General features: G+C 40.8%; 1 protein-coding gene across 2 annotated transcripts in view; it reads right to left on the reverse strand.

Moving 5' to 3' along the window:
* Positions 1-735: 735 nt before the first annotated feature.
* Positions 736-26,608, reverse strand: part of FKBP9 (FKBP prolyl isomerase 9) — a 39,711-nt gene continuing 13,838 nt past the window's right edge. Inside the window, exons 4-11 of one of the 2 annotated variants that reach the window (XM_077120215.1) lie at positions 26,455-26,600; positions 22,941-23,130; positions 16,005-16,150; positions 9,916-10,102; positions 6,093-6,238; positions 4,847-5,010; positions 1,888-2,101; positions 736-1,405 (exon numbers count right to left, since the gene is read on the reverse strand). In XM_077120215.1, the coding sequence (XP_076976330.1) occupies positions 1,925-2,101; positions 4,847-5,010; positions 6,093-6,238; positions 9,916-10,102; positions 16,005-16,150; positions 22,941-23,130; positions 26,455-26,600 (1,156 nt within the window). In that variant the 3' untranslated portion in view covers positions 736-1,405; positions 1,888-1,924. Of the gene's footprint in view, positions 2,102-4,846; positions 5,011-6,092; positions 6,239-9,915; positions 10,103-16,004; positions 16,151-22,940; positions 23,131-26,454; positions 26,601-26,608 lie in introns of both variants that reach the window. The other variant, XM_077120204.1, reaches the window with a different exon arrangement.

A 26,608-nucleotide genomic window follows, 5' to 3' on the forward strand; every position in this document is an offset into this window, starting at 1 on the left:
ATTGATATATATATATATATTCATATATATATAATATATATATATAATATATATCAATATATAATCATATATATATTGATATATATATATATAGTCTGTATTCCCGTGTGCCATTTAATTTTCATTTGCTTCTACCCTGACCCCTACCTCAGATCCATTCTCCACTTTTCTCTGTGTCCCAAGAGGCCGTTCTCTCAGAAGTTCAGAGCCGGGCTCTTCTTCCATTGGCTTCTGATTGGGTTCAGCCAATGGGAGCCAATGGCAGGCGATCAGAGAGGATGGGTGTCTCTTCCCTCACTCTTTCCTGGCTTCAGTGCCGGCCAGTGCTGGTGCTGGATGCATCCCTTCACGACTCCTGCCAGGCGCCTGATGCACTGCTCCAGCTTACACCAGACTCCTGCCACACCCTCCCCTCATCCTCCAAACACAGGGGTGGTAAAACGTCCTTTAGTTGATGACCACCTGGCCATCACAGGTACCTCTGTACTGGTTCCCTGAATCCCACCCACACCTCTGTAAACAGTCCTTTCCTTAACTTCTCTTCAGAAATCCCATAGGAGGTGCCTCCCGTTTCCTGCCAGGACTCTGACAGATATATCCTAACGTACTGTTCGGTACTCTGCTTCCAATTAAACACACTACAGTCCTGTCGAGTTTGTATCAAGGGGATTCTGACTGTCTGACATATTCTCATGGGATCCTCTCAGACTTTCAATAAAACACCACAAGCCCAGATGATATAATTCAATATTTTATATAAGAAAAAAAATCAATTTTCCAACATTTACTCCGTTGAATGAGTGCACAGCATTTTCATGAATAATCTTAGGGCTACATCATTACAAAATAGTTTAAATTAGTAAAACAAAGCCATTTTCAAAAGGAAAATCACTGGTTACTTCCGGCAAGTGCCACCACCTCTTGGTAACAGGGACATAAGGCAGCAATAAGGCTACTGCCAGTGTGGGAACAGGCGGGCAAGTGCATCCTTGTTCTCCTGCAGCAGAGAGAGGCCCCTAGCTTCAGAGCATCACCCTCCCCAGGACACAGTAAGGAGTAGAAGAATGTCACTTTGTTTATCCTAAGCAGCTCTATTGGAACTACATTTCCTTCTCTGCCACAGAGAAATACTTTGGTGACTAAACAAGGCAGCTCAGCAGCCACCAGCCTCATGCGTGTCGATCTAGTCAACGCGATTCAGGATTGGTAAAGAATGCTGCGCAGGACAGAGATTTATGAATAAGAAAGCATCAAGCAGATAATCTACATGACAAATGCAGAATCAAATTCTCAATTCATGGTCTAAGACATCTTTCATTGGATCCGCTGTTTTTTCAGTCTGCAAGGCTCTTTTTAATTTCAAAGTCACACTGCCAATTGGAGTACCACAAAGGGCCGTGATTAACTGTAAAAGCAAAGCATGCCTGTTGGAGAAATGAGAAAAGCCAGGGGCTGCTTTCTGTGAATCCTGCTAGGATCTGGGCTCCTGTCCATCTGGAGAATGCTTTTAAAATACTAGCAAGTTAAAAAAAAAATTTAATCCTCTTTACATAAACACCCTGGATATTTTTCCTTCATTTCCATCCAAGATGACTATTACTTCTGTATGACACTATTTTCATTTAATAACCAAATTACCTCAAAGGCTCACAAAACAATGGCTGGCAGTGCAGCCTTTTCAATGCTTTACACATCCTATGCTAAGACACTTCACGTTGATTTTATTTAATCTTATAGGTAGTCGGCCTAAAATCCTCACCATGTATATCGCCCCCCTAGCCCTGGTTGTGCACCAGGTACAGTGTGACCCACCAATGACTTGCTGAGGACGCTCTGTGCGAGGACCTCATACCCTCCCTGCATGTGCTGTCACGGCAGGTGGCTCACCGTCACGCACTCCGGGCACTGAGTGCTTGTGTCAGGCTCAGAGTTCATCATGCTTGGCCTCTTGGTCTTTGAGTTTAAATTCCTCAGCCGTAACCTTGCCATCCGCGTTCCGGTCCTGATTGGTGAACATATTCTTCACGATCAGTTCAGCTTCAAAACCAGGAGCAAGTTTTCCCTTGCCAGATGCTACCTGGGCATGAATGTACTCTGAGAACTAGAGAGAGAGGGAATAGGAAACACTGTGGGACAGACTGTGAGATTCTCAGCAGCCTGAGAATCCCTAGCAGGTCCTGAAACAGAGCAGCCCAAGGTTGATGGGGCTGGAATTTGTATCTGAATTAGCAAAATACAAAAAACCTTATGAGCTATATGGCCTGGATTTTTCTTCCAGATGTAAGCTAAAAAACCCTGGACTAAAATACTCCAAGAGCCCTTAGGATCCAGGTAGCCAAACCCAGTAGCTGTCTGAGCTATCCCTTCTCCCCAAATCAATACTTAGTGCCCCACAAAAGGCTGACATCTAACCACCCCAATCTCTGAGATCATTGCTGTGTTCATTCATTCTTCATACAGTAAAAACTTACTGCGTATCTACCATGTACCAACCACCGTCTTAGAACTTGGGATACATCATTAAACAAAATAAACCTCCTGCTCTTGTAGTGTTTAAATTCTGGTGGGAAAGACAATTAAAAACATGACCATAATAAATATGTGAATTGTATATTAAGTTAGTGCATGAAATGTTCTGGAAAAAATGAATAAATAGGGCCAAGTAAGGAAGATCAAGAGTACAGGTGGGTGAATAGGCTCAAGTATTAAATTGAATGGTCAAGGTAATCCTCAATGAAAGCGAGAGACTTGTGCAAAGGCTTCAATAAAGTGAGAGAATGAGCTGATTATCTTGGGAAATATGTTCTGAGCAGAGAGAACAGAGGGTGTAAAATGGCAAGGGGAAGAGTATGGCAGGGAAGAGTGAGCAAAGGGGAGGGTAGGTGGAGAGGAGGTAACAGTAGGCAGGCTGCAGATGGCCTTCCAGGCCATTATAAGGACTTTGGAAATGGGGGCCTCTGACGGGTTCTGAGAAAATAAGGCATGACCAGACATAACATTTTAGAAAGAGCACTCTGGCTGCTGTGAGGGGGCACAGGTGAAAGCAGAAAGATATATAGAGAGGTTGCTGCAGGCATCCAGGCTAGAGATGCCAGTGCTAGACTAAGATGATATGAAGTAGAGACAGTGAGAAATGTCAGATTCTGGTATGATTTCCTGATGGATAACTGTGGCCTGTGAGAGAAAGAAAAGAATCAAAGATTCCTGAGGGCTCTGGCCTGGGCAACTGGAAAGCATGGAATCGTCATCAGCTGAAGTGGGGAAGGCTTTGGGTGAAGGAGATTTGGGGGAACATTTCAGGCAGTTGGGCATATGAGTGTGAACTGGAGAGAGAAGAGTGACGGGAGCTACAAATTTGGGAGTTATCAGGATATAGATGTTAAAGCCAAAGGACGAGCTGATACCACCAAGGGAGGGATATGAAGATAGAGAAGAGAACCAGTTCAGGACTTAGCCGGGGACACTCCAACATGAAAAGATCAGGGAGAAGAAGCCTGAGGAGGAGCTACTGCTGAAGTAGATGGAAAAACAAGAAAGGGCAGTGTCCTTGAAGTCAAGGAAAGAACATGTACGGCAGGGGAGTCAGCTGGGTAGAAGTAAGATGAGGAACGAGAGCCTTCCCTGGATTTGGCGATACATGGGTATCAGTCACCTGGACATGATCAGGTTAAGTGGCGTGGTAGGACAAAGCCTCATATGAGTGGGTTGAAAAGAAGAACCTGTGAATACATTAGCTTACATGGTAAAAGACTCCTAAAATGGGGAAATTTTCCTGAATTATCTGTGGGGGCACAATGTAATCAACAATTCCATATAAAGAGGAGGCAAGGGAGTCAGACTCTGAAAAAGGTAATATAATAACAAAAGCAGAGGTCAGAGCGATGTGCTTTGAAGATGGAGGAGGAGGAGGCCACAAGCCACAGAATGTGGGCAGTCTGTAGACTGGAAAAGGCCAGGAAACAGATTCTTCTCTTAGAGCCTCTAAAAAGAACTCAGTCTTGCTGACACCTTGATTTTTAGTCCATTAAACCCATTTAGGGCTTTTGACCTCCAGAACTGTAAGATAATAAATTTGTGGTGTTTTAAGCTGATAAGAAAGAGAGCTTGGGAGAGCTGTAACTGGAGAAGACTTACAATTCTTTTGAGAATTTTGCTGTAAAAGGAGAAAAGAAATGGAAGAGGCATCAAGAGAAGGAAATGTTTGCATGTTACTATGAATGATGTAGTAGATGCAGAAAAATTGATGATGTAGGAGAGAAAGCTGGAGCTATCCCCTTGAAAAGCAGATGTGGGATGGAAAGCTGGAATTCATCCAGTTGTGACAAGACAGAGATTTCTTATGCCCAGTTCCATAAAGAGGCATGTGATATAGGAGAAATACCACCAGATTTAGATGATCAAGACAGGGATATGTGTCCTGACTCAAACCAATAAGTAGCTACGTGACCTTCAGTGAGCCATTTACTTTCCCAGTGTACAGTTTCTTCTCTTGAAATATAGGGATGATTCCATGGTGGTGGTGAGGGCTAAAGGAGATGATATTTGTGAAAACACCTGGCACGATGCAGGCCCACAGTGGTACCAGGACCTAAGAACTGGACCAAGATGCTGGAATTGTTCCCTGCCCCTCTCAGAGGCTCAACGTCTTCAAAGAGGAATTGTGAGCTTCAATTTAGAGGGCATATGGAAAAGTACTTGATACAGGAGTGTGTTGGTTACCATCACCATAAGAAATACAGTACAGCTGTCTTCCTCACGCTGACAATGCTTCGTGGCCAGAGCAGACCCTTGGCCCAACAAGGCTCCCTGAGTACCTTCGTCCCCACTTCCCTCCACAGGCCATTACCTCATCAAGGAGGACTTCTCCATTGCCATCCTTGTCGATTTCATCAAACAGGTTGGGTGCCACCTCGTCATTCCAAATGAACATGTACCCCTCGGGCAGGCCTGCCACGAGCTCCAGCAGCTCGATGTCGAATACCAGCACGGCACTGCCGGGCACTTCTCCATCTGCCATACAGGGGCGAGGGAGAGGCATCAGCACTTGCAGGACAGAAGTCAAGCCCATCTCGCCCCACTGCCCTCCCAGAGGCCCCACTTCCTCCCAGACGGCAGGTGTTCCTCATGAAAGCAAGAAAGTGTAGCTCAGGTAATCCTTTCTCTAAACTATCAGTAGTGACCCATTAATGAGTCATAAGTTTGGGGAATGGTGACCAGCATTGTCTATTTTAAATTAAGGGACAAAATATAACTTTATAATATGTATCATAGGAAAAGTCTTAAAGATACACAACACATTTTTTAAAGGCTTTTACTAGATGGTTGGGAGTAGCAGATATTACTTTGACAATTATTTTAAAAGTTGAAAAAAAGCAAATTAATCGAGGGCGGTACAACGGTGGCTCAGTGGCAGAATTCTCACCTGCCACGCCAGAGACCCGGGTTCAATTCCCAGAGCCTGCCCATGCTAAAAAAATATTAATCCAAAGTGCCTAGAACTTTTGCAAGTTAGCACTTTCCATCTCCTCCATTTCCAGATATCCGTAGTAAAAAACACTGTAAAGAGTTGTTCCCAAATGCCCTGTGTGGAGGGCTCATCTGGCCAAATCATGAAATAAAAAATAACAGCCACGAGGGCAAGGTAAAAAGAGTATTTTCAGAACTTGAAACTAATCTCCTCCAAAAGGAAATTTTCTTGGCTAGTTTACAGGTTCAGAAGTGAAAAAGCAAAACACTGCAGTATTTCACTATCCCAGGAAACAGTTCTGGAAATGCACAACCTTGCCCCAGAGAATCACCTGGAAAGCTCCTTCAGGGACATTTCCCAGACAGGATTTTGAGAATCCCAGGTGTTTTTTTACACCTACATCTCTCCTTTCTCAGGAGGGCCGTGGGACATTATAATATGACTATGCTGTATTCGCAAAGGACTTTAAAAAAAAATGCTAGGTACTTAAAAAAAACAAACAAACTACAAACTCTTGGTTTTAATTGGAAGAAGCATATTGCCATTCTAAATGCAACACCCTTCAAAGCACAAAATTCAGATGGTGAATGAGCCCCAAACCCCTTTTGCTGCTGTAACTACTCACCCACACCAGCCTCTCCATAGCCCAGGTGGGGTGGAATGATCACCGTCCGTTTCTCTCCCACGCACATCTCTCTGAGACCCATATCCATTCCCAGAACGACTTGTCCAGACCCCAGAACGATATTGTAAGTTTTACCTAAATTCCACCTGAAAAATGAAACAGAAGAATTCCCGATCAGGTCATCAATCTATTGATACTTTGAGAGTATGCTCATGAGAAGAACACACATTGCTTCTGATTTCTCTGTGTGATATTTCTCCCAAAGATACAAACCCTCTATCTAATCGTGGGAAAACATCAAACAAACCCAAACAGAGGGGCAGTCTGCCAAGAAACCAGCCTATAATCTTTAAAAAACTGTCAAGGTCATGAAAATCAGTGAAAGACTGAGGACCTTTTCCAGATGGAAAAAACGAAAGAGATAAAACAATTAAACACAACATGTGCTTCTGAATAAGATCCTTTTATATAAAGGACACTACTGGGATATTTGGAAAAATTTGAGTGAGGTCTGAGGAGTAGACAGTGATAATATATCTGTGTCAATGTCCTGATTTTAACAGTTAAATATATGAGTTATACAGGAGACTGTGCTTGTAGGAAATGAACCTTAACATATTTGGGAGTGATTAGGCATTTTGTCAGCAACCTACTCTCCAATGGTTCGGGGAAAAAAAGTTCTTTGTACTTATCTTGCAATTTTTCTCTAAGTTCAAGTGTTTTGGGTCAATGTTCTGGGTCAGGGATTTTCTTGAGAACTTTTTCTTATAATGCAGTTAAGAGCCTGGGTTTTAAATTCAACAACATGTAACTCTGACCCTGAGAAATGAAACCTTTGACCCTGTTTCTGCATCTCTAAAGATTATAATAGCTCTCTGCCAGAAAGGAGCTGAAGAGTGAATAATATAGAATGCTTGGCACAGCACAGAGCAACTATGAAGGCCTGGATAAATGGGTGGTTTTGAGGGGATAAAGACTGTGTCTGTAACAGTCTTTGTGTCCAGAAAAATGATGGAGAGTTTAAGGAGGGCCATGGCTTTGACTATCTGGATTAGCCTTAAAACTGTGCTCTGTCACCTGGTCACTACTGAAATCTGTTTCAAAGTCTGTGGCATTCCTGTCACTTTCTAAAGGCAAACAGGTAAGTTCTTCCATGTCAAAGAAGAAAAGCCCCCAGATATCTTAATGTTCCTGGCGGGTGGTCCGAAGTGGCAGAGGCCCTCTTTTGGTCACCTTCTCTTCCCACGCTTCCCAAACTCTGCCGAGAGCCCTTGATTCTTCCCACCCCAAGCTGGTTCCCAGGGCCAGGCGGGTTCTCTGGGGCCAGCAAACCAAAACAGGGTCTGCGTTTGAGCCACCTGGGATGAAAACCGAAGCAGGGCCACCCGGCATGGGACGCCTTTGGCCCAAGGCCCAAGGCAGGGATGTCCTTTGTTCCTGCACACACACAACCCCTCCTCTGTCATCTGCACAGAGACTCCTCACACTGCACCCCCCAGGCGTCCACCCATCAGGGGCCTCCCCTGGGACTGCCTACTTTCAAAGCCTTACAGAACATTCAAAAACTCATGTAGTTACCAAATAACAAATGTTTATTTGTCTGCCCTGAGGCCAGTTGAAACACACATTAAGAAAATCCTCCAAGCCAACAATTTGTTTTCACATGGCACCTCTGAAAATCGCACTTTCTTTTTCCCCATCCTTATATCACCCTTTTGTCTTTATTATTGCCAGTTTTTCTCTCAAACATTCTCTTCATTCATTCTGCACTATCCCAGCTTCCCATCCATCCCCAGCTTCCTGCTTCCTCTCTCCACCTCCACCCTCCGTCTCCCCCTCTCCTCTGTGGCTCCCGTTCTCCGCGGCTCTCGGCTCTCAGCCGGCTATCCTATAGGTTCTATCAGAGGCAGGGCTCTCCTCCTCACCCGAGGAGCAGGTGTCAGCAGCCACCTATGCCTGGTCATCATCTACAGTTGCAGTCTTCAGATGAGCTCCTCCCGGCACACAGTAGGCAGGCGCCCGCACACTCCATCATCCCAGTACTCTGAGGGGACACTGGGAGGCTGCTCCTCCTTATCTGACTTAAGTCACAAGCACACAAGTGACTGAGAATACAAAATGGAGTCTCTACCAAGAGGAAATTGTCCTGCGTGACCATGGCTCTCTAACGCCCCGTCAGAATGTTGCAAGTCTATCAAAGACACGTCAGAATTCTGGGCAGGAAGACAGATTCTCCCCCACCCCCCATGGAAAGCATATCCTGAACCCACAGAGAAGGAATTCCTTTGTTCATTTCCTACCTCCACTTCCTGTGTCCACGCCTAAGGAGTGGCAGACAGTAAGAGCAGTGAAGACAGCACGGACAGCAGGGCCCTGACCTCACAGGCTGCTCCGACTCTGGGGGCCACGCCCGCCTGCATCGGCTCACTCGGCCCTCACAACGACGACAAGCCACGGTTCTCTCCCGCGGCCCTCCGCCTGCTGCTATCTAATGACCCGTGGTTGAGATTTCTTCGCAAGAGGGTTTGTTATATGCCAGGGCCCTGTAAATCTGGGCCCTAGGAGCTGAGTATTTACTTCATTGATTCCAACATGCATATTTTTCCACTTTTTAACATCTCTGTAATTTGGGATACCTTTTACAATTGACAGCATGTCATTGCTTTTTAGCAGCATTCTGACTTTCATAGAGATACATAAAATAATGATGTCTCTAACAATCAGTGCATTTTAGACCCGATGAAATATGTTAAATGCATTTGTATATAGGAGCATGTAACACCAGAGAATGTTCTGCTGAGTATAGGGTTAGCCTGTTCACTGGGCTCTCTCTCCAAGTCTGGCTCTCTCCAGCCAAACATATTCTCCCCAGGACAGGGGATGGATGGGAGGGAGAGAGCAGCATATACTTATATGAAGGCTTTCTCTCTCCCCAGGACCAAACAGGAATCTGAATCAGGCCAGTACAAAAAATGGGTATGTTTATATGTAAATATAAAGAAAGGTTATGAATGTTTCTTTCCCAAAGAAGAGAATATTTAATGTGCAGATATAGCTGAAGATTAGATACATAAGAATCAAAGCTTGTTTTATAGGCATGATATTCATTTATATGGTTGATGCCTATTTAATATATTTTCAGAATTCATCTCAATCAATTAACATTTATAAAATACTTCCTTTGTGCAATGTTCTGTCCTAGTCCCAGGGAATAAAAAGATGAATAAACAAGTTGGTGTCCCCAAGGTATTTAGATCAGCAACAGACAAACAGAAATAAATAACTAAAATAAAGGTGATACATAAAATGTTATGAGACGACAGAAGCAGAAACAGTTGATTCTTCCTAGAAATTAAGGAAGACTTTTGAGAAAAGGGAGATATTTAAGCTAAGGCAGAAGTTGTCCAGTAGGGAGGCGAACCCAGCAGCACACAACCTGCACTACTGCACGTGGCAGCCTTGGAAGGAAGAACGTGGGCCTCAGCTAAACATGAGACTGGCAAGGCAGAGTGGAGTCAGGCGAGAGGACCTTATGTGGCAGATCACGGAGTCAGACTGTGGTTAGCTTTAAAGAGGGCAGTTGTATGATGATTTCTGTTTCTCAGAAAGACAGTGTTCACAGGGTAAGAAAGTGCCTGGAGTGGGGCATGACTATTACTAGGAAACCCGTAGAATAATGTGCCTGTGCAGTAAGGAAGGCTTGAGCCACGCAGTGTGGATGGAATGGAGATGGCAGAGGATCTCAACCAGGATATGATGAAAAGAGGAGAAGCATGAGATTTCTCCTGCAGGCTCACACCCCCACTGTTTGGGTTGCCCTTACGTGGAGTCCAGCAGAGTCCCATCCAGAAGCGAGGCATTGTAGTGATACTTGAGGTAATCACCCTTCTTACTCAGCACCGAGCAATCCGGGGGCTTGTAGTGGTAAGTGATGCTGATGGAGTCCGAAGGGTTGTGGAAGTCAATCACGTGGATGTCAAAAACCAGCACAGCCGAGCCAGGGATGTTTCCTAAAGGATGTAACCAGGAATGAATGAATGAAACCTCCAAGCAGCAGCACATGGGCCTCCCCAATATCTCTAAGTATTTCCTCTCGGCACCCCAAGGAACATGGAGACCCAGATATGGAACCCTAAGAAATACAAGGGGAACGAAGCTGGATGGGCCATTAGAAGTGAGCTAATTCTCGTTTTGCAGACGGGGAACTGAGGCATGGCTTTGTCCAAGGTTAGGAGCACAGTTTGAACTAAAATTTAAGACTGTGGGTTACCCCCATTGAATCATTCATGGAGCCTGGAAAATTTATGGTTAAATTCACAAATGAGGAAACTAAAAACTCGGCTAAATTATGACTCAACAAACTCTTCCACCAGAAGCAAGAGGTGGGATGAGAAAGTGAAATTCATTCCAATGCCTACCACTGCTCAAGGAAAAATGAACATATACTTAATAGAAAGAAAAGATATAGCCCAAATTGGCACATATACACCCCTTATTATGGTGCACCCAACAGTTCATAAAGTGCATCCTATTTATTCTACGCAAAATTATTAATATACTTTTCCATTATCTCCATTTTTGAAAACACAATCACACACTGAATAACATTTTACAGTGTACAAATGTATTTTTACATACATTATCTCATTATCCCTGCCACAACCTTGTGAAGTATTACTATATATCCAGGATAACAGGCACTCCCTGGATTTAACCATAGCTTTTCAGTGGGTAGGGAATACTTGAAAACACGCAACAGTGTAAAACACCTCCTTCAGATTATTTCAGAAAAGTTTAAATATAAAAACATTTAAAATAATGTCACTCAGAATCAAGAATGCATAGTATTATCATTAGCACTTCACAAATAAGAAAACCAACTCGGATACGCTATAACTTCTTCAAGGAAACAACACAGCTATAGACAATTCAAACAGACATATGTGAACACCAACAGCCTCTCCCCACCTGCTTCATGTACTTTTTTTGCTTGCCCAATGTTACTAAGGTAGTAATTAGAGAAACCTGTTCTATTATAGCAGAACACAGGTGCTTGATACTCAATAGTGACAGGATGTGTGGATGTAAGTGGTAACAGGGTGCAGAGACTTTTCCATAGGAACCAGAAATTGCAGGCTGTCATCAGCCAGAAGGTTGCTGACTAACAGGGCCAGGGCAGCTTTACGTGGGAAGCTAACACATACTAAGCGGGGAAGGGGCAGCAGTGGCTGTAGAGCCAGACTGGTGGTTTTCCAACCTTGGCAGTGCATTAAAATCACCTGGAAATGAACCTTGACACCATTATGCTAAGTGAAAGAAGGCAGACATTGTATGGTTCCATTTATATGACATGCCCAAAAAAGGCAAATCCACAGAGATATAATAATAGATTAGTGGTTCTCAGGGGCTGAGGGTAAAGAGAATGGGAAGTGACTATAATGAGTATAGGGTTTCTTTTTGGGCGATGAAAGGTTCTGGAGTTAAGTAATGGTGATTAATTACCAAAACGTAGGAGCAACCCAAGTCTAACAACAGATAAATGGATAAACAAAATATGGTATATGCATACAATGAACCATCATTCAGCCATACAAGGAATGAAGTTCTGATATATGTGACAACATGGATGAAACTTGAGGACATCATGTTGAGTGAAAGAGCCAGACACAAAAGAACAAATATTGTATGATCTCACTGATAAGAAATAATTAGAACAAGCAATTTCACAGAGTCAGAAACTAGTATACAGGTTACCAGGGGCAGGGGTAGGGAATGAGTTTTTGCTTAATGGGTACAGAGTTTCTGTTCGGGGGAGATGGAAAAGTTTTTGTAATGGATGGTGGTGATGGTAGCACAATAATGTGAACGCAGTTAATACCACTGAATGGTATATTCAAAGTGGGAAATTTTAGCTTGTATGTACATTACTTTAAATAAATCCATCGTGTACAACATGAGGGAACCCTAATGTGAAACCAGGGATTACAGTTAATAGTATAGTTATAATAATACTGTTACATTAATTTTAACAAAGGTCCCACATTAACACAAAATGTTAATAGTGGGGAAAACTGTGTGTGCGAGAGGGAGCTATAGGGGAAATCTGTATTTTCTGCATAATATTTCTATAAACCTACAATTGCTGTAATTAAAAACTTGCTTTACAGAAGATGATGAAAAATAAAGCAGGATCCCTAAAAAGAAAAAACCATCAAACTGTACACTGTAACAGGGTGAATTTTATCGTATGTGAATTATATCTCAAATTTTAAAACAATAAATTTCTTAAAGCCCCATCTGGGTGTGTTAAGAAAAATGTCAATGCCTGGACCTCTCCCCAAGATTCAGTCTTAATTGCTTTAGAGCAGTGATTTTCAGACTTTGGTGGTATCAGAATCACCAGGTGAACTTGGTAAAAAATATAAAAACCCAAACCCTATCCCACTTCAACCCATCTCTCTTCATGAACTTTATTAGCTCACCAGGTGATTCTCACTGGTGATAAACAACAATATCTGAGAAACACTGAACTAGAGTGGGACCCAGCACTGGCATTCTTTAAAAGCTTCCCTTAAACCAAGCATCCAAGTTTAAGAAACACTGAGCTTAATGGTCTATAAACGCGCAGCTGGGAGACTTAGGACACCCCTATTTAATCAAGATGACAAAAGTGCAGCCCAGGACTGGAATGTGATGTGATGGTGGAAAAGAAAGCTGCAACTTGACCAGCTACAGGAAACTGAAGAAAGAATGTGTGGATGGAATCTAGAAAGCGATGCCCATGACAGGGACTTGCCAGCATTTCTTTCTTGGACTGAGCTGGGCAGATACCAAATTTAGCCAATGCAAACATACTAGCCCCTCGAAGGCATGTTCAGATGCAGGGTTTTCTCCATGGCCAACCACCTCCCTGGGATCTGACTCCAGCTTGTCCAGCACTTTTCTGAGAAGTCAAAGTATTAGCTGCTCTCCTTACCTTCCTCTTTTTCCTAAAAGTATACCTAAAAAGTAATCTGGAAGTTGGGAAACAAAAAAGCAACCAGGAACTGATGCTTACACACCCGATGGCAGCGGGTAGGGGAGGGACCCATTACCTGCTCAGGGCTAGAAACACATCCAAGCATTCTAACTTCAGGGCTGCCCCTGTGGAACAATTGCTGAGGGCAGGAGAAGGGGCCAGAGCCTTTTCAGAAGGTCCTACCCCTCCCTCTCCATCAACCGTGAGCAGGCACACAGCTGCAGCAAAAATAAATGTTTGTGGAAACTAAGAGCACTACAGATAGCCCAGGAATTCAATCTTTCCATAAATATTTATTGCATGTTTCATATGTGCTTGGCCCTGGGTGGAAAAGATAGCTTCTGTGTCCTAGCACCCTTCTAGGGCCAGACTCTCGGGATTTTAGCATTAAATCCTATGCAACCAGTACAAATTGGGCAGGGACACAGAACAAGAGAGGACAGAGGCATGCCTGCACAAGACACTTGGGTTTTATATATCCGGGTGCCCCACCCCCACAGCAACATGTGATTCACAATGAAGCAACCTCATGCCCAGGAAATTTATGAGCCGCCAATGCTTCCCAGAGCCTCATATAATTCTTTACAGAACTCTGTCTCATACTTGATTCAAAGCCAAAAGGAGAAAATTAATTTAAGCAAATGTTTCCCATCAATGCATTTTTTTTAAGTGGAAAAAAAAGATTAGCCCTCAGGTCACTGTGAAACAAAGATATACAAAAATATTTTCTATTTCTGTATACATTTGGCTAGAAGCAGAAATTTATATGATGAAATATTTAGGTGAAATTTACATGATAAAAAACAATAGAGCGTTAAGACATTAAACAAAGTATACAGAATGAAGCAAGGTCTGTGGAATATGTCTTAAGATGTGATCTATTATGGCTTAATAAATCAGAAATTGAATTCAGGGAACAAAAAAAGAAATATTTCTCCATGTAAAATTTCCAACCAACCTGTTTTTTTCTTAGGCCCTTCTCGGGCAAACCCTACTGGGAAAATTCCCAAGATTCACCTGATATATCAGTGGAAGTCAGAAGAGGGGTAACGAAATGAATGTGTGCAGCAAGCAAGGCCAGCAAGAATCCCATCAATAAAAAGAATACAAAAGTAAAATAAAATTTTATATTTTTTACCAATAAACTAAGTAAGTTAGCCAAAAACAGTATAGGTGAGAAAGCATAATTAAGAGAGAAAACATGGTTTGGAATATTTTGCTGCCATTAAAAATATCTGTTGGCACAGAAAGTCTTTCACAATAAATTAAATAAAAAGAGAAATTACAAAGTAACATTTATCGCTGATTCCATTTTTGTCAGTATGTATTAGTATACAGACGTATATTTCTTTTTACTTACATAGATTCAAATATACTCAAAAGTATAGAAGGATACTCACTTCATGGTTGGATCCATTTCCTATTTTACCTAATTTACCACAAACTTGGTGGCTTAAAACAACACAATTTTTTTTTCTTACAACTCTGGAGGTTAAGAAGCATAAAATCAAGTTGGCTGGGCTGCCCTCCTTCTGGAAGCTTCAGAGGAGAATCCATTTCCTTGTTTTTCCAGCTTCTAGAGGTTGCCATATTCCTTGCCTTGTGGCCCCTTCCTCTATCTTCAAAGCCAGCATCTTAGCATCTTTTCCCCTCTCTCACCTCTGCCTCCCTCTTACAAGGCCCTCTGTGATTGTAGTTGGCCCACCTGGATAATCCAGGACAGTCTTATCTCAATGCCCTTAACTTAATCACAATTGCAAAGTCCCTTTTACCAGGTATGGTAACGACACAGTCATAGGCTCTGGAATTAGGATGTAGACATCTTTGGAATGAGGGTGGGGGGAGTATTATTCTACAACATGAATCGTTTGTGTAATTTTAGAAGAGGAATTTACTAGTAAGGGGATAAAAATGTTCTAAAATTGGATTATGGTAATGGTTGCACAACTCACTAAATTGGCTAGAAACCACAGAATTATATACGTAAAACAGTGACATATGGTTGTGCCAGTTTGAAACTATTGTGCATCGCAGAAAAGCCGTGTTTTTTAATCCTCATTCAAAACTGCTGGGTGGGATCTCTTAGAGATTCCATGGAGATGTGATCCCCAATTGCACGTTGCACCTTTTGATTAGGTGGTTTCCATGGAGATATACCTCCATCCATTCATGGTGGGGTCACTTACTAGAGTTCTTTAAGAGGGAATCATTTTGGAAAAAGCTTTAGAGTCCACACAGCCAGAGCCCTTTGGAGACAAAGAAGGAAACGCCCTCAGGGAAGCCTCATGAAACAAGAAGCCAGGAAAGAAAACAAAGCAGATGTCCCTAGGTGACTTCTCAGATGACAGAAGTGTTCCAGATGGCATCAGCCTTTCTTGAGTGAAAGTAACCTCTTGTTGGTGCCTTAATTTGGACATTTTCATGGCCTTAGAACTGTAAATTTGCAATTTAATAAATTCCTTTTTAAAAAGCTGTTCCATTTCTGATATACTGCATTCTATCAGCTTTAGCAGACTAAAACAATGGTGTATAAATTATACCACAATAAAGTTGTTAAAAACAAAAACCAAAAAGGGGGTTTCATAACTTAACTTTCAGTCCCCCCATAATAGTTACAGAGAGAAATTCCCAAGGAGGAATGCCTTGATTTGGATGTTTTCATTGCCTAAGAACTGTAAGCTTGTAGGTTAATAAATCCCTATTGTAAAACTGTTAATTGGTGAATGTATTCAGAGTTCACCTCACAGTTTTTTCATCTTTGGGGTAGGTTTGAAACTTTTCATAATGAAAAAAGGGCAAGGGGAACAAAGAGAAATAACAGCAACTCTAGAAACCGCAGCTATCTGATCATTCAAGTCTTAAGAATGTGGAGGCAGCACCCAGGCAGGGCTCACCTCTCCCCTCCTCTCCATACCCCAAGTGAGGGGGGACCACAATCCTCCGCTTCTCTCCAATGCAGACACCTAGTAAACCTTCGTCCATCCCAGGAATCACATAACCCTGACCAATGTATGTGTCAAAGGTACGGTTCCGGGAGTAGCTGGAAAAGAAGAAAGAAAACAAAGGGTTACTAAGGAAGCACATCACAGCAGCTGTGTGAATTAGTTGATCCAAAGGAGCAACAGGGACACAGAATCCTCCAGACCCCAAAACAGGGTAACCATTACACCACCAGGAAACATGCTCCCCTGAAATGGCAAACAAGGAGAATCCACATGCAGGGGATGAGCAGCCATCTGAAGAAACAGTCCCCAAAACAACTCTCTGACTTGGCCAGCGTTATAAATGTGACTAGAGTTAGAAAAAGCAACCGCACAGAAATGTATGATTGTAACCACGTAAAGTTCATGAAAAAAGCACGAAGGGCAGTCCTTACCGGACTCAGAACCTGAGTTACAAGGAGATGGTCCCAGTACCCAAGGAGGAGAAGGTCTGCGTGTGTGGTACATGAATATTTTGACTGCCAGAATAGCAGCTTATATACTGAGGCCAATGTAATTCTTGAGTCTCTACCACAGTCTGGATGAAATATTCCTACTGCAGAACCTGCTCACCAAGCCACATTCAGGTTTCCCAAGAACTCCTGGAAGGAGGCCTGAGTGGAGAGATCCAGACTCTATAAATTGCCAATTGAGTCTGATTTCAATGAAAATAGGAATCAATCAACTCCCCAAAGTCCAATGATTCCAGAATAAAATAATAAAATTTCGTATGTCAAGTCTACTATGAAACTCTGAACCACGGTGACCTGCACCCATCACCCACCCCAGCCTGGTGCAGAGGTGGCAAAAAGCCTGTCCTGAGCCAATCAGTTCTGCCATTTACTCATGAGACACAAAAGATGGCACAGTCAAGTAGGGCTAAAGAGATGAAAAGTTAGAAGCAGCCCTCCCTTCTCAACACCCTTCAGAGACCTCAGAGCTAAGAGGCATATATAAATGATACCTAAGTAATAGCAGATGATTCTCCTCACCCAGGAAATCTGAGATTATCTGCATAAACCCCTAGGAGAGGCTGTGGAGAAGTGCCCCTGCCCACCCCACTGAGGAAGGCAGCCCCAAACGTTATCCGTTATCCGTTATCCGGTCAGGGAGGCCAAGAAGGAACCCAGCAGGGAAGAAAAGCACAGTGCTGTGCTCTCTGGTACCTTCTAACCAACTGCAGGGCTTGAACCTTCCCCAGATTACCACCTTCCCAGCACGTATGTGGTGGCCAACAGCAATGTGCACCCCATGGCTAGGCATTCAGGATAGAGGAGGATACTTAACAGGTGGGGTCCATTATAAAGGGACACCAAGACAACAAGTGCTCCTGGGAGGGAAGCAAGAGGGAGGGGGAGGTGCCAGTCGGAATAGTCAGCAAAGGTTCCACAAGAGAAGACAGGGTCAGCAGACACTGAAAGATGTGGCATCTGAACAGGGAAAGGGCAATGGGGTAATAGCAAAGGCCAAGGCAAAGGCCAAGACAACGATCAGCCTCAGAAGAAGAGATTCAAGGAACAGACTGGCTTGGAGTACAGAGAACTTTGAATTACTTTAACTAGGAGGATATATAAGGAGACTTAAAGGGAAAGCCATCACTTTCCTCAATGGGAAATTTCCAGTGGGAAAATCTGAGGACTGGAAAGTTGTCAATGCTCCTCCAGAAAACATTTTATATTTTATAAAATATAAAAATTTTATATTTTGATTCAGATCAAAATCCAAGTGGTACGTACGTGGATGGGGGTGGGGTAGGAGGATTGCGATGGTTTGTAGGCTTTATGGATTCCCAGAAAATCATGTTCTTAAAGCTAATCCATTCCTGTGGGTACAGACCTATTGTGGGTGGGACCTTTTAATTATGTTATTTCAGCTGATTCATGCCCCAGATGGGTCTTGATCCTCTTCCTAGAGTCCTTTATAAGAGATAAAAGACAGAAAGAAGACACAGAAAAAATCCCCAGAGAAGCTGAGAGAGGAAACCACTGAAGCCAGAAGCTGCAAGCAAAGAAAACTGGGAGAGAAGGGAGAGATCAGCAGATATCTCCATGTGCCTGCCCATGTGACACAGAGACTGAGATCGCCAGTAGCCGTCCTTGGGGAGAAAGCATTCCTCCAAGGAGGAATGCCTTGATTTGGATGTTTTCACTGCCAAAGAACTGCAAACTTGTAGGTTAATAAATCCCTATTGCAAAAGTCAACCCATTTCTGGTATATTGTATTCATCAGCTTTAGCAAACTAAAACAAGGACACTATAAAGACATTCTAAAATTTATTTTGAAAAAGAAATAATAAAGAATACTGTGAATACTGTTTTCAAGGCACATGGTATAGCATGCTATCATCCCTAGAAAAAATACAAAATGGAAGAATATGTTTACGTATATCATTGTCTATGTCTGGAGACCTAGGAAATGAATAACACTGGTTTCCTATGGAGACGAGAACTGGGCAAGTGAGGGACAGGGACAGGAGGGAAATTTTTCACTGCATATCCTTTTATACTTTTAAGATTTTAAAATATGTTTAAAAAATAAAAAGAATGCTCTCTGACATTCAAATTTAAAAAGACTTAATAACAGTAAGTCCAGGAAAACCCAGATCAGTAAAGAAGTATAAAAATCCTATACAAAAACCCAAAAGCATACAAAAGAATTTGGTACATAATAAAAGTCACATTTTACATCAGGGAGGAAAAGATAGAGTTATTCAATAAAGAGCGTTGGAAAAACAAGCTAACCATCTGGAAAGAAATGAAGTAGATCCTTTCTGTCACACTGACTACCACAATAAAATCCAGATGGATGAAAGATTTAAATATGAAAGCATTTATGAGCATGGATAGGGAATGTGGAAGGTCATGCATATTGCTTACCTCAGGGTGGGGAAAGGAAAGAGTTCATGGAAAATTATGACATTTTGCGTTGTACACATTTAGATTGTTTCACTTATACAATAAGAACATAGTACTTTTGAATATAAATATACTAACAAAGAATATTTTAAAGAATATAAAATAAAACCACTATAGGGCCTAAAGAAGATATAGACAAATACTTACGTACTCTAGGGTAGGGGATGGATATTATAACAAGTTATCAAAGTCAGAAACCATAAAGGAGAAGTCAACTGTATTTAATAATGTAAAAAATGTACACTGTTAAATAAGTCAAAAACCTAATAACCAAAATCAAAATACAACTAACAGGAGAAAATGCTTTCAACAGTATACAATTAGAAAAGGGTTAATATCTTTAATGTAGAGAGCTCTTCAAATCAATAAACAGAGAACAAATACACTCAGTATAAAAATAGGCAAAGGCATTCTGACCAAAAGGGGGAAAAGAAGCATAATTAACAAAATTAACATAACAGTGGTAGAGAGAGTTCAAATAGAGTCAAGAAGCTACTTCAGAGGTTACAGTTATGCAAGTTTCAGGTAGACCTTGCTACCTATCATAACCTGCCAACCCCCAACCAGGACATTTCCAGCCAATCCTAAAGAACCCCTAGGGCAACATATAAGATTCCACAAGGGTTCCAGACACTAGAGTAACTTTCCAGAAACCTACAACCTCCAGATGGGTCCCTGGTCCAGACAAGTCCTGAAACCTAGCCCAGCCTCTCCAAAATATCAGATAATTCCATCTTTCTTACCCATATTAGTGACAGACCCTTCCAATATAAAAAATTTAGAATTGCCATAGCCCAAACAATCCCAAAGAGAGGTAAGGAAAGATCAAAGGTGATGGTGAAATTATACATAGAAGATAGGAATTAACAAATTAATACGAATGCTGAAGTATCAAATTGATCTCTCTTTTAGTTTCCAGCATTTTAGAGCAGCTAGAAGTAAAAACCTAAAATTGTGAAACGTCAAAGTCTGAAATATGTTCTACAACTAATTGTGGTGCTGTGCTTTGAAATTTATAGCTTTTTTGTATATATGTTATTGTTCATAAAAAAGAAGGGAAAAAAGTCAATTGTGATGATAAAAAAGTATTTAAGCCCTCTAGTTTCCTATATTTTGGAGCAGCTAGAAGGAAAAATATGAGAGGATTGTATTGTAGCCCCTGGCAAACTCTGGGATCTATCCTGTAACCACTTTTTGAAGAGTGCTTTGAAAAGTACTGCTTTTTTATTTCTTTGCTTTGTATATATGCTATACTATACAATAAAAAAAGTTAAAAAAGAAAATAGGCAAAGGATGTAATCAGGTAACTCACAAAAGAAGATATCCATATAATCAATAAGCATTTGAAAGAATGTCAACCTCAATAGCAATCAAATAAATTCACATTAAAACCAATGAGACGTGCTTTATGTGTAAAATATACACTGGATTTTGAAGACAGTATGAAAGTAAGTAAAATGTTTCTTGATTTTTATATTGATTTCCTTCAAATAATATTTTAGATATGTTGGGTTAAATAAAATATATGTTAAAATTTAATAAAACATAACAGTATTTTTCTTCCATAAATTTGCAAAGATAATCTTTTTTTTTGCATGGGCAGGCACTGGGAATCGAGCCCAGGTCTCTGGCATGGCAGGCAAGAACTCTGCCTGCTGAGCCACCATGGCCTGCCCCAAAGATAATTTTTAAAAGATGATATCCAATGTTACCAAATTTGTAGGGAATAGGACACTCTTAGTGAAGGGGGAATAAAACTTTCAATTGTAAAAATACACATAACCTTTGACCCAGATATTCTACTTCTAGAAATTTATCCCAAGGAAACAAAATAATCTTACAGTTTAAAAGTTAGCTACAAAAATGATTACTGAAGCAGTACTTAGAATGCCAACAAACAGGAAACAATATAAATGACCACCAGGAAACTGCTTACTTAAATTAAGGCAAATCTATGCAATGGAATATTATACAACTGTAAAATGGGCTGGATCCCAATGTACCAAAATGGAAAGCAGTTTGAAACCTAAGAAAACCATGGTTTCATTAAGTTGGAAAGAAATATGGTATATGTCAGAAAAGTAGTCTTTAAATGGGAAATATAACTCTAAGGAAAAAAGGTCTCAACCAAACTTGCCTGTAACAAATAATAAAATAAATACATATAGAAGAATATTTTTATAATAGAAAAAGAATTTTAAAACCTGAAATGTTCATCAGTAGGAGAAAGGATAAATAAATACAGTATATTCACCTGATGGAACACTAAGCAAGTGTTAAAAGAAATTTTTTTGACTTTTTTTTATTAATTAAAAAAATTAACAAACAAAACATTAAGATATTCCATTCTACATATATAATCAGTAATTCTTAATATCATCACATAGTTGCATATTCATCATTTCTTAGAACATCTGCATCGATTTAGAAAAAGAAATAAAAAGACAACAGAAAAAGAAATAAAACGATAACAGAGAAAAAAAAAGATTATACATACCATACCCCTTACCCCTCACTTTCATTTACCACTAGCATTTCAAACTAGATTAAAAGAAATTTTATCTCTAAGCATTGACATAAAGTTCCAAGCAGAGGAAAGCAAGGTATAGAATAGCGTATTAACATCCTAAATTTATAACAATCTCATTCGCTTTGAGACCAACTTAACAACTTCAATAGAGTACAAAAACTATGTCCTCATATCCCTCCATCCCCCCACCTTTATTTAGTTCTTGTCACAAATTACATACTTATATATTAAGTCTAAGACCACTGATTTATCTACACAAGAAATCTTAACACATATTTTGTTTTGATTTAAAGCCCTATGGGGGAAAAAAATTAAAAATAAATAAAAAATAAAAAACCCTATGGGGCAGTGTGACAATGGCTCAGTGGTAGAATTCTTGCCTGCCATGTCAGAGACCTGGGTTCGATTCCCAGTGCCTGCCCATGCAAAAAAAAAAACAAAATAAAAAAACCTATGAATATTACTTTTTTCCTAAGAAAATAAAATCAAAAATTTAATAGAAGATATCCTAGAAGCAGGAAGAATGAATCATTCAAATGAAATAATACCTTATAAAAATTCTTCTCCAATGTTTTTGGATGACTAAACCAGAAGCCCATACGTCACAGAGACAGGTAGGTTGCTGTCACTACTTGTTCACCCAACAGGAAGCTAAAGGAGTGGTTTCCAAACAACACATGCCACTTGAATGAGTAAGACATATTAAACACCTGCCACCTGCTCAGATTTTACATTCAATGCCATCTGCACAAACTGCAGGTCATGCCTGATAAACAAAACTCTGAATAACAACAGAGGTATGATAATTAGCCTCTGCAGCATCGGGGAGATGAATTCATTTAACCAGTCACCTCCAGGTCATCAGCCTTTAAAGTTTGCAAAGTACTTTCACACACCTCATCTCTTTAATCTAACCATCTGTTTGAGAAAGGTGCTGTAAGAATGTTAAAACTAAAGCTCAGGGAAGTCAAATGATGCCTTGTCACACAGCTAAAACATCCCAGACAGACATTGGAACCCAGGTCTCCTGGTACCAAGGTTGAGCTCTTTTCTACAGTGCCTCCTTGACCTCACTCCTGGCCACTTCCCATTCTGGACCCCCAGAGTTGGTTTTATGCTTGGATAGCTGAGCACAGTATAGGGGGATGGTGGAAATGTTTCTCCATTCTCTACCATGGAAAGACACGGGGAAGTCCAGAGTGAGCCTCTCTTATTCTCCTGCAGTTTCCAAGAAGGAAACTTCTATAATAGTTGGTGAGGGAATTCAGTATCCAAACACAGAAACTTTGGAGATCGGAATACTAACTACAACCCAGTACTGAAAGAATTCAGATCAGAGTCCAGCCAGCAGAAAGGTATTTAATAAAACATTCTGATGAGTGAAGGCTCCAGTCATTTCATTACCTGGAATCAAAGAAGGTGCCATCCAGAAGCGTGCCATTGTAATGATACCTCAGAAAGTCCCCACTTTGACTTCTCCGCTCACAGTTTTCAGGTACTACCTTATTCTCAATGGAAATGCCATCCTTGGGATTGTGGAGGTCCAATAACGCAACATCAAAGACCAGAGATGCCTGTCCAGGAATGTCTTTCCCTGCAGTGGAATGGAGGAACATGATTAACTCAGAACACAAGATCTAGGAAGTTCTTTAACTACAACTCAACATCCTCTGCAATGGTGTTACTCATTCCCTGAGATTTTCAAGTCACAGAAACAAATGTTCCTCCAAATCTTGGGAGGTTGCACATGATGTCTAATCATGGTGCCTAACCACGGATTGGAAAGGTATAATCTAAAGCCTGACTTCTTCAGGAAAAAGAGCAAACTGGTATGAACCACAAAGAGTCTGCTCTGACTATACTTCCATGCTTATGCTGGTGAATCAAGGCTTCCTGTGGGTGACTAAGCACCCACATACAAACCCAAATACCTACCTCTTTGGGTTTCTGTTTTGTACATATGCAAATCACAGATTTTTAAAGGTACAACTTCCAAAGCTCTGATCTGGTTCTGGAGAACACTAGACAAACTTGTTATTTTGAAGCACCAGTCAATTTTTTTTTAAGAAACAAAAGGCAAAATCCAATCCTTTTTGCTAACCCGAAACAAGATATAAATGCACTTTGAAGCCATCGTGTTCAGTGCAATAAGCCAACCACAAAAGGATAAATATCGTATGATCTCAGTTTCATGAAATAACTAGAATGTGCAAATTTATAGAATGTAGATTATAGGTTACCAGTGGGGGCAGGGGGAATGAGGACTTAATGCTCAATGGGTACATAGTTTCTGTTTGTGGTGATGGAACAATTTGAGTAAAGACTGGTGGAAACGGTAATTAATATCACTGAATTATATACCTTAAAATAGTTAAAATGGAAAAGTTTATGTTGTATATCTGCTAGTACAAAACAAGCTTTAAAAAAAACAAAAGCAAAGAACTGTACAACACAAAGAGTAAACCTTAATGTAATCTATGGACTTTAGTTATATTAGTTAATAATATAATTTTATTAACATTGGCTCATCAATTGTAAGAAATGTACCACACTAAGGCAAAATGTTAATAATAGGGAAAACTGTGTACATGGGTGGCAGTGGGCACATCGGAACTCTTAAATTTCTGTGTAATTTTTCTGTAAACCTACAACTGCTCTAAAAAGCAGTCAATTTTAAAAATAAATAATGTTAATGGCACCCACAATCCAAAATATAAATACTCCTCAAATAATTTCTATCTCAGTTCTAGATCATTCTGCTTTTCTTGGATTTTCCTAACAGGGAGGATTTATGGAATATCTGTAAAATGAATAATCCACATAGATCAATGGGCACTAGCTCTCCCTGCAAAGATCAACATCAACCAATAAATAACTGAATCCAGTAATTTGGGGCAAAAGAAAGTTACCTGGCAACCAGCTACCTCCATGCTGCTACTTGTGCTTTGTTATCCCATGCAAAGGTGTGGGTTTGGGCAGGTGAACCAGACGCATGCCAAGTCTGTGCTCCTCCCACTGGTCCTTTGGTGGACCCCACCCCTCGTCTCTCCTTTCCCCCAGGGGAATGATGAAATCTGCTAAAAGTAGACTGCTGAGTCAGCCTCTGGAATGTAAGATGTGTCAGTACTGGAAATGAGTATAACTGTTGGTGCATGTCTGTGTGTGTGTGTGTGTGTGTGTGTGTGATGGAACAGTAATCCTTCGTACTTTTCGATATCTCTTAATTTTTTTTGGGGGGGGGGGAACGGTGCATGGTCTGGGAATTGAACCCAGGTCTCCCATATGGAACGTGAGCAGTCTACCACTGAGACTGCACCCAATATCTGTTAATTTAAAAGAAAAATAAAATAAAAATAATGCCAGAGGGTACACAAGTAGTTGAGGGTACACAGGTAGTTCAGCGGTAGAATTCTTGCCTGCCGTGCAGGAGACCTGGCTTCAGTTCCTGGTCTTTGCACCCATACACAACAAAAGTAACCCCAGGGCTTTAATTTTTATAGCACTGACATGTACTAACTGAATATACTTTACATATTCAGTTATGATATATTTTAAACTGATATAATTTACATATTATACAATTCACCCATACAGAGCACGTTATTATTATTTTTTATTAGGAGGGTACATGAGCCATGAAACAAATTTTTATTTGTTTTTAACTTATTGAGGACATTTTAAAAGATAAATAAGCTCTAGCTAGTCCACACATGAGGCTACACATCTAGCTTTGTAATGTATGTTATATACCTGTGGATAATGGATAATGTTAAAAAGACTTGGGAACCAAGGTGAAGGAACTTCTAGTGGCCAAGGATGGGACAATTTTAGCATCAGTAAGTATAACTTATATCTCAGGGTAAGAAGAATTAAGGCATACTAAGGGCTATAGATTGCAAACTTTATTTTTATTTTAGCAAGTAACCCCTTCATTTTTTAAATGAAACTGTATGTAGATGCTCAGCACAGAAAGTATATTACAGTGGAAGCAGACAGGGGAGAGGGCTGAGCCTTATCCTCCGAGGCTCCCCTTTTCCTCTTCTTGCAGACCTAGAGAACCACAAAACATAACTGGAAAAACACTATATTATGGGGCTATTTCAAACAGAGTACCACTATCAGTAAATTTCTTAATTAGCATTATTTTCATTTCCCTTCTTAACGACATAAATCACTTGCTTAAATGCTTGGAGGGCTTTTCATTAGGTCAGTCTGTCAGTATGATGACATGTGCCTGAAATTCAAATATGAGAAATTCTATTTATTAGCCAATATTCTGTACGTTACTTCATAGTAAAAATACAAACAGGACACTAACTCTAATGAATGTATTTTCAAATATTGCGCTTTTCCTTCACCTACATGGAGCTAATGTTATAGGTAAAATCCATCACTGTGGAGCACATCAGGAAAAAAAGGACAATTCGGACATCACACGGCTGAATTTCTACCCTGATGTCTATAACCTTTAGACTGTCTAACTCCAATCTCATTTTGCAGATGGGAAAATGCAGGTCAGAGAGGTCAGTGCCCAAGGTCACATTTAAGAGGCTGTGGCAGAGAGCAAGGACCACTAGTAAGGGGGAGTTTCTGAAACTCAATGATCAAACAGCTGGCAATCGAGACCAGTGCTCCACAGTGATGGAAATGCTCTGTAGCTGTGGTGGGCAGTGGAGGAGCCTTGGCCGCATGTGGCAACTGAGAACTTGATGTGGCAGTGTGACCAAGTAAGTGAATTTTAAATTTTATTTAATTTTAATTTTAATGCAAATAGTCATATGTGGCTAGGGGCTACCATATTAGACAGTGCACATCTACACCAAAACATCTGGTGTGTTTCATGACGTAACAGTTCATTTAACTACTGCAATAAAAATAAGGTCAGACAAGAGTGGCTGCCAGAGAGAAGAGGACTTACCATCTCCTTCTTCCCCATAGGCCAGAAAAGGAGGTATGGTGATGATGCGCTTCTCCCCCACGCACATCCCCAGCAGCCCTTTATCCATTCCAGGAATCAACCAGCCGATCCCCACATACGTGTCGTAAGTTTTCATGCGATTGTGACTAAAAAA

This window comes from Tamandua tetradactyla, chromosome 1, assembly GCF_023851605.1.
Source record: "Tamandua tetradactyla isolate mTamTet1 chromosome 1, mTamTet1.pri, whole genome shotgun sequence".
Taxonomy (NCBI): domain Eukaryota; kingdom Metazoa; phylum Chordata; class Mammalia; order Pilosa; family Myrmecophagidae; genus Tamandua; species Tamandua tetradactyla.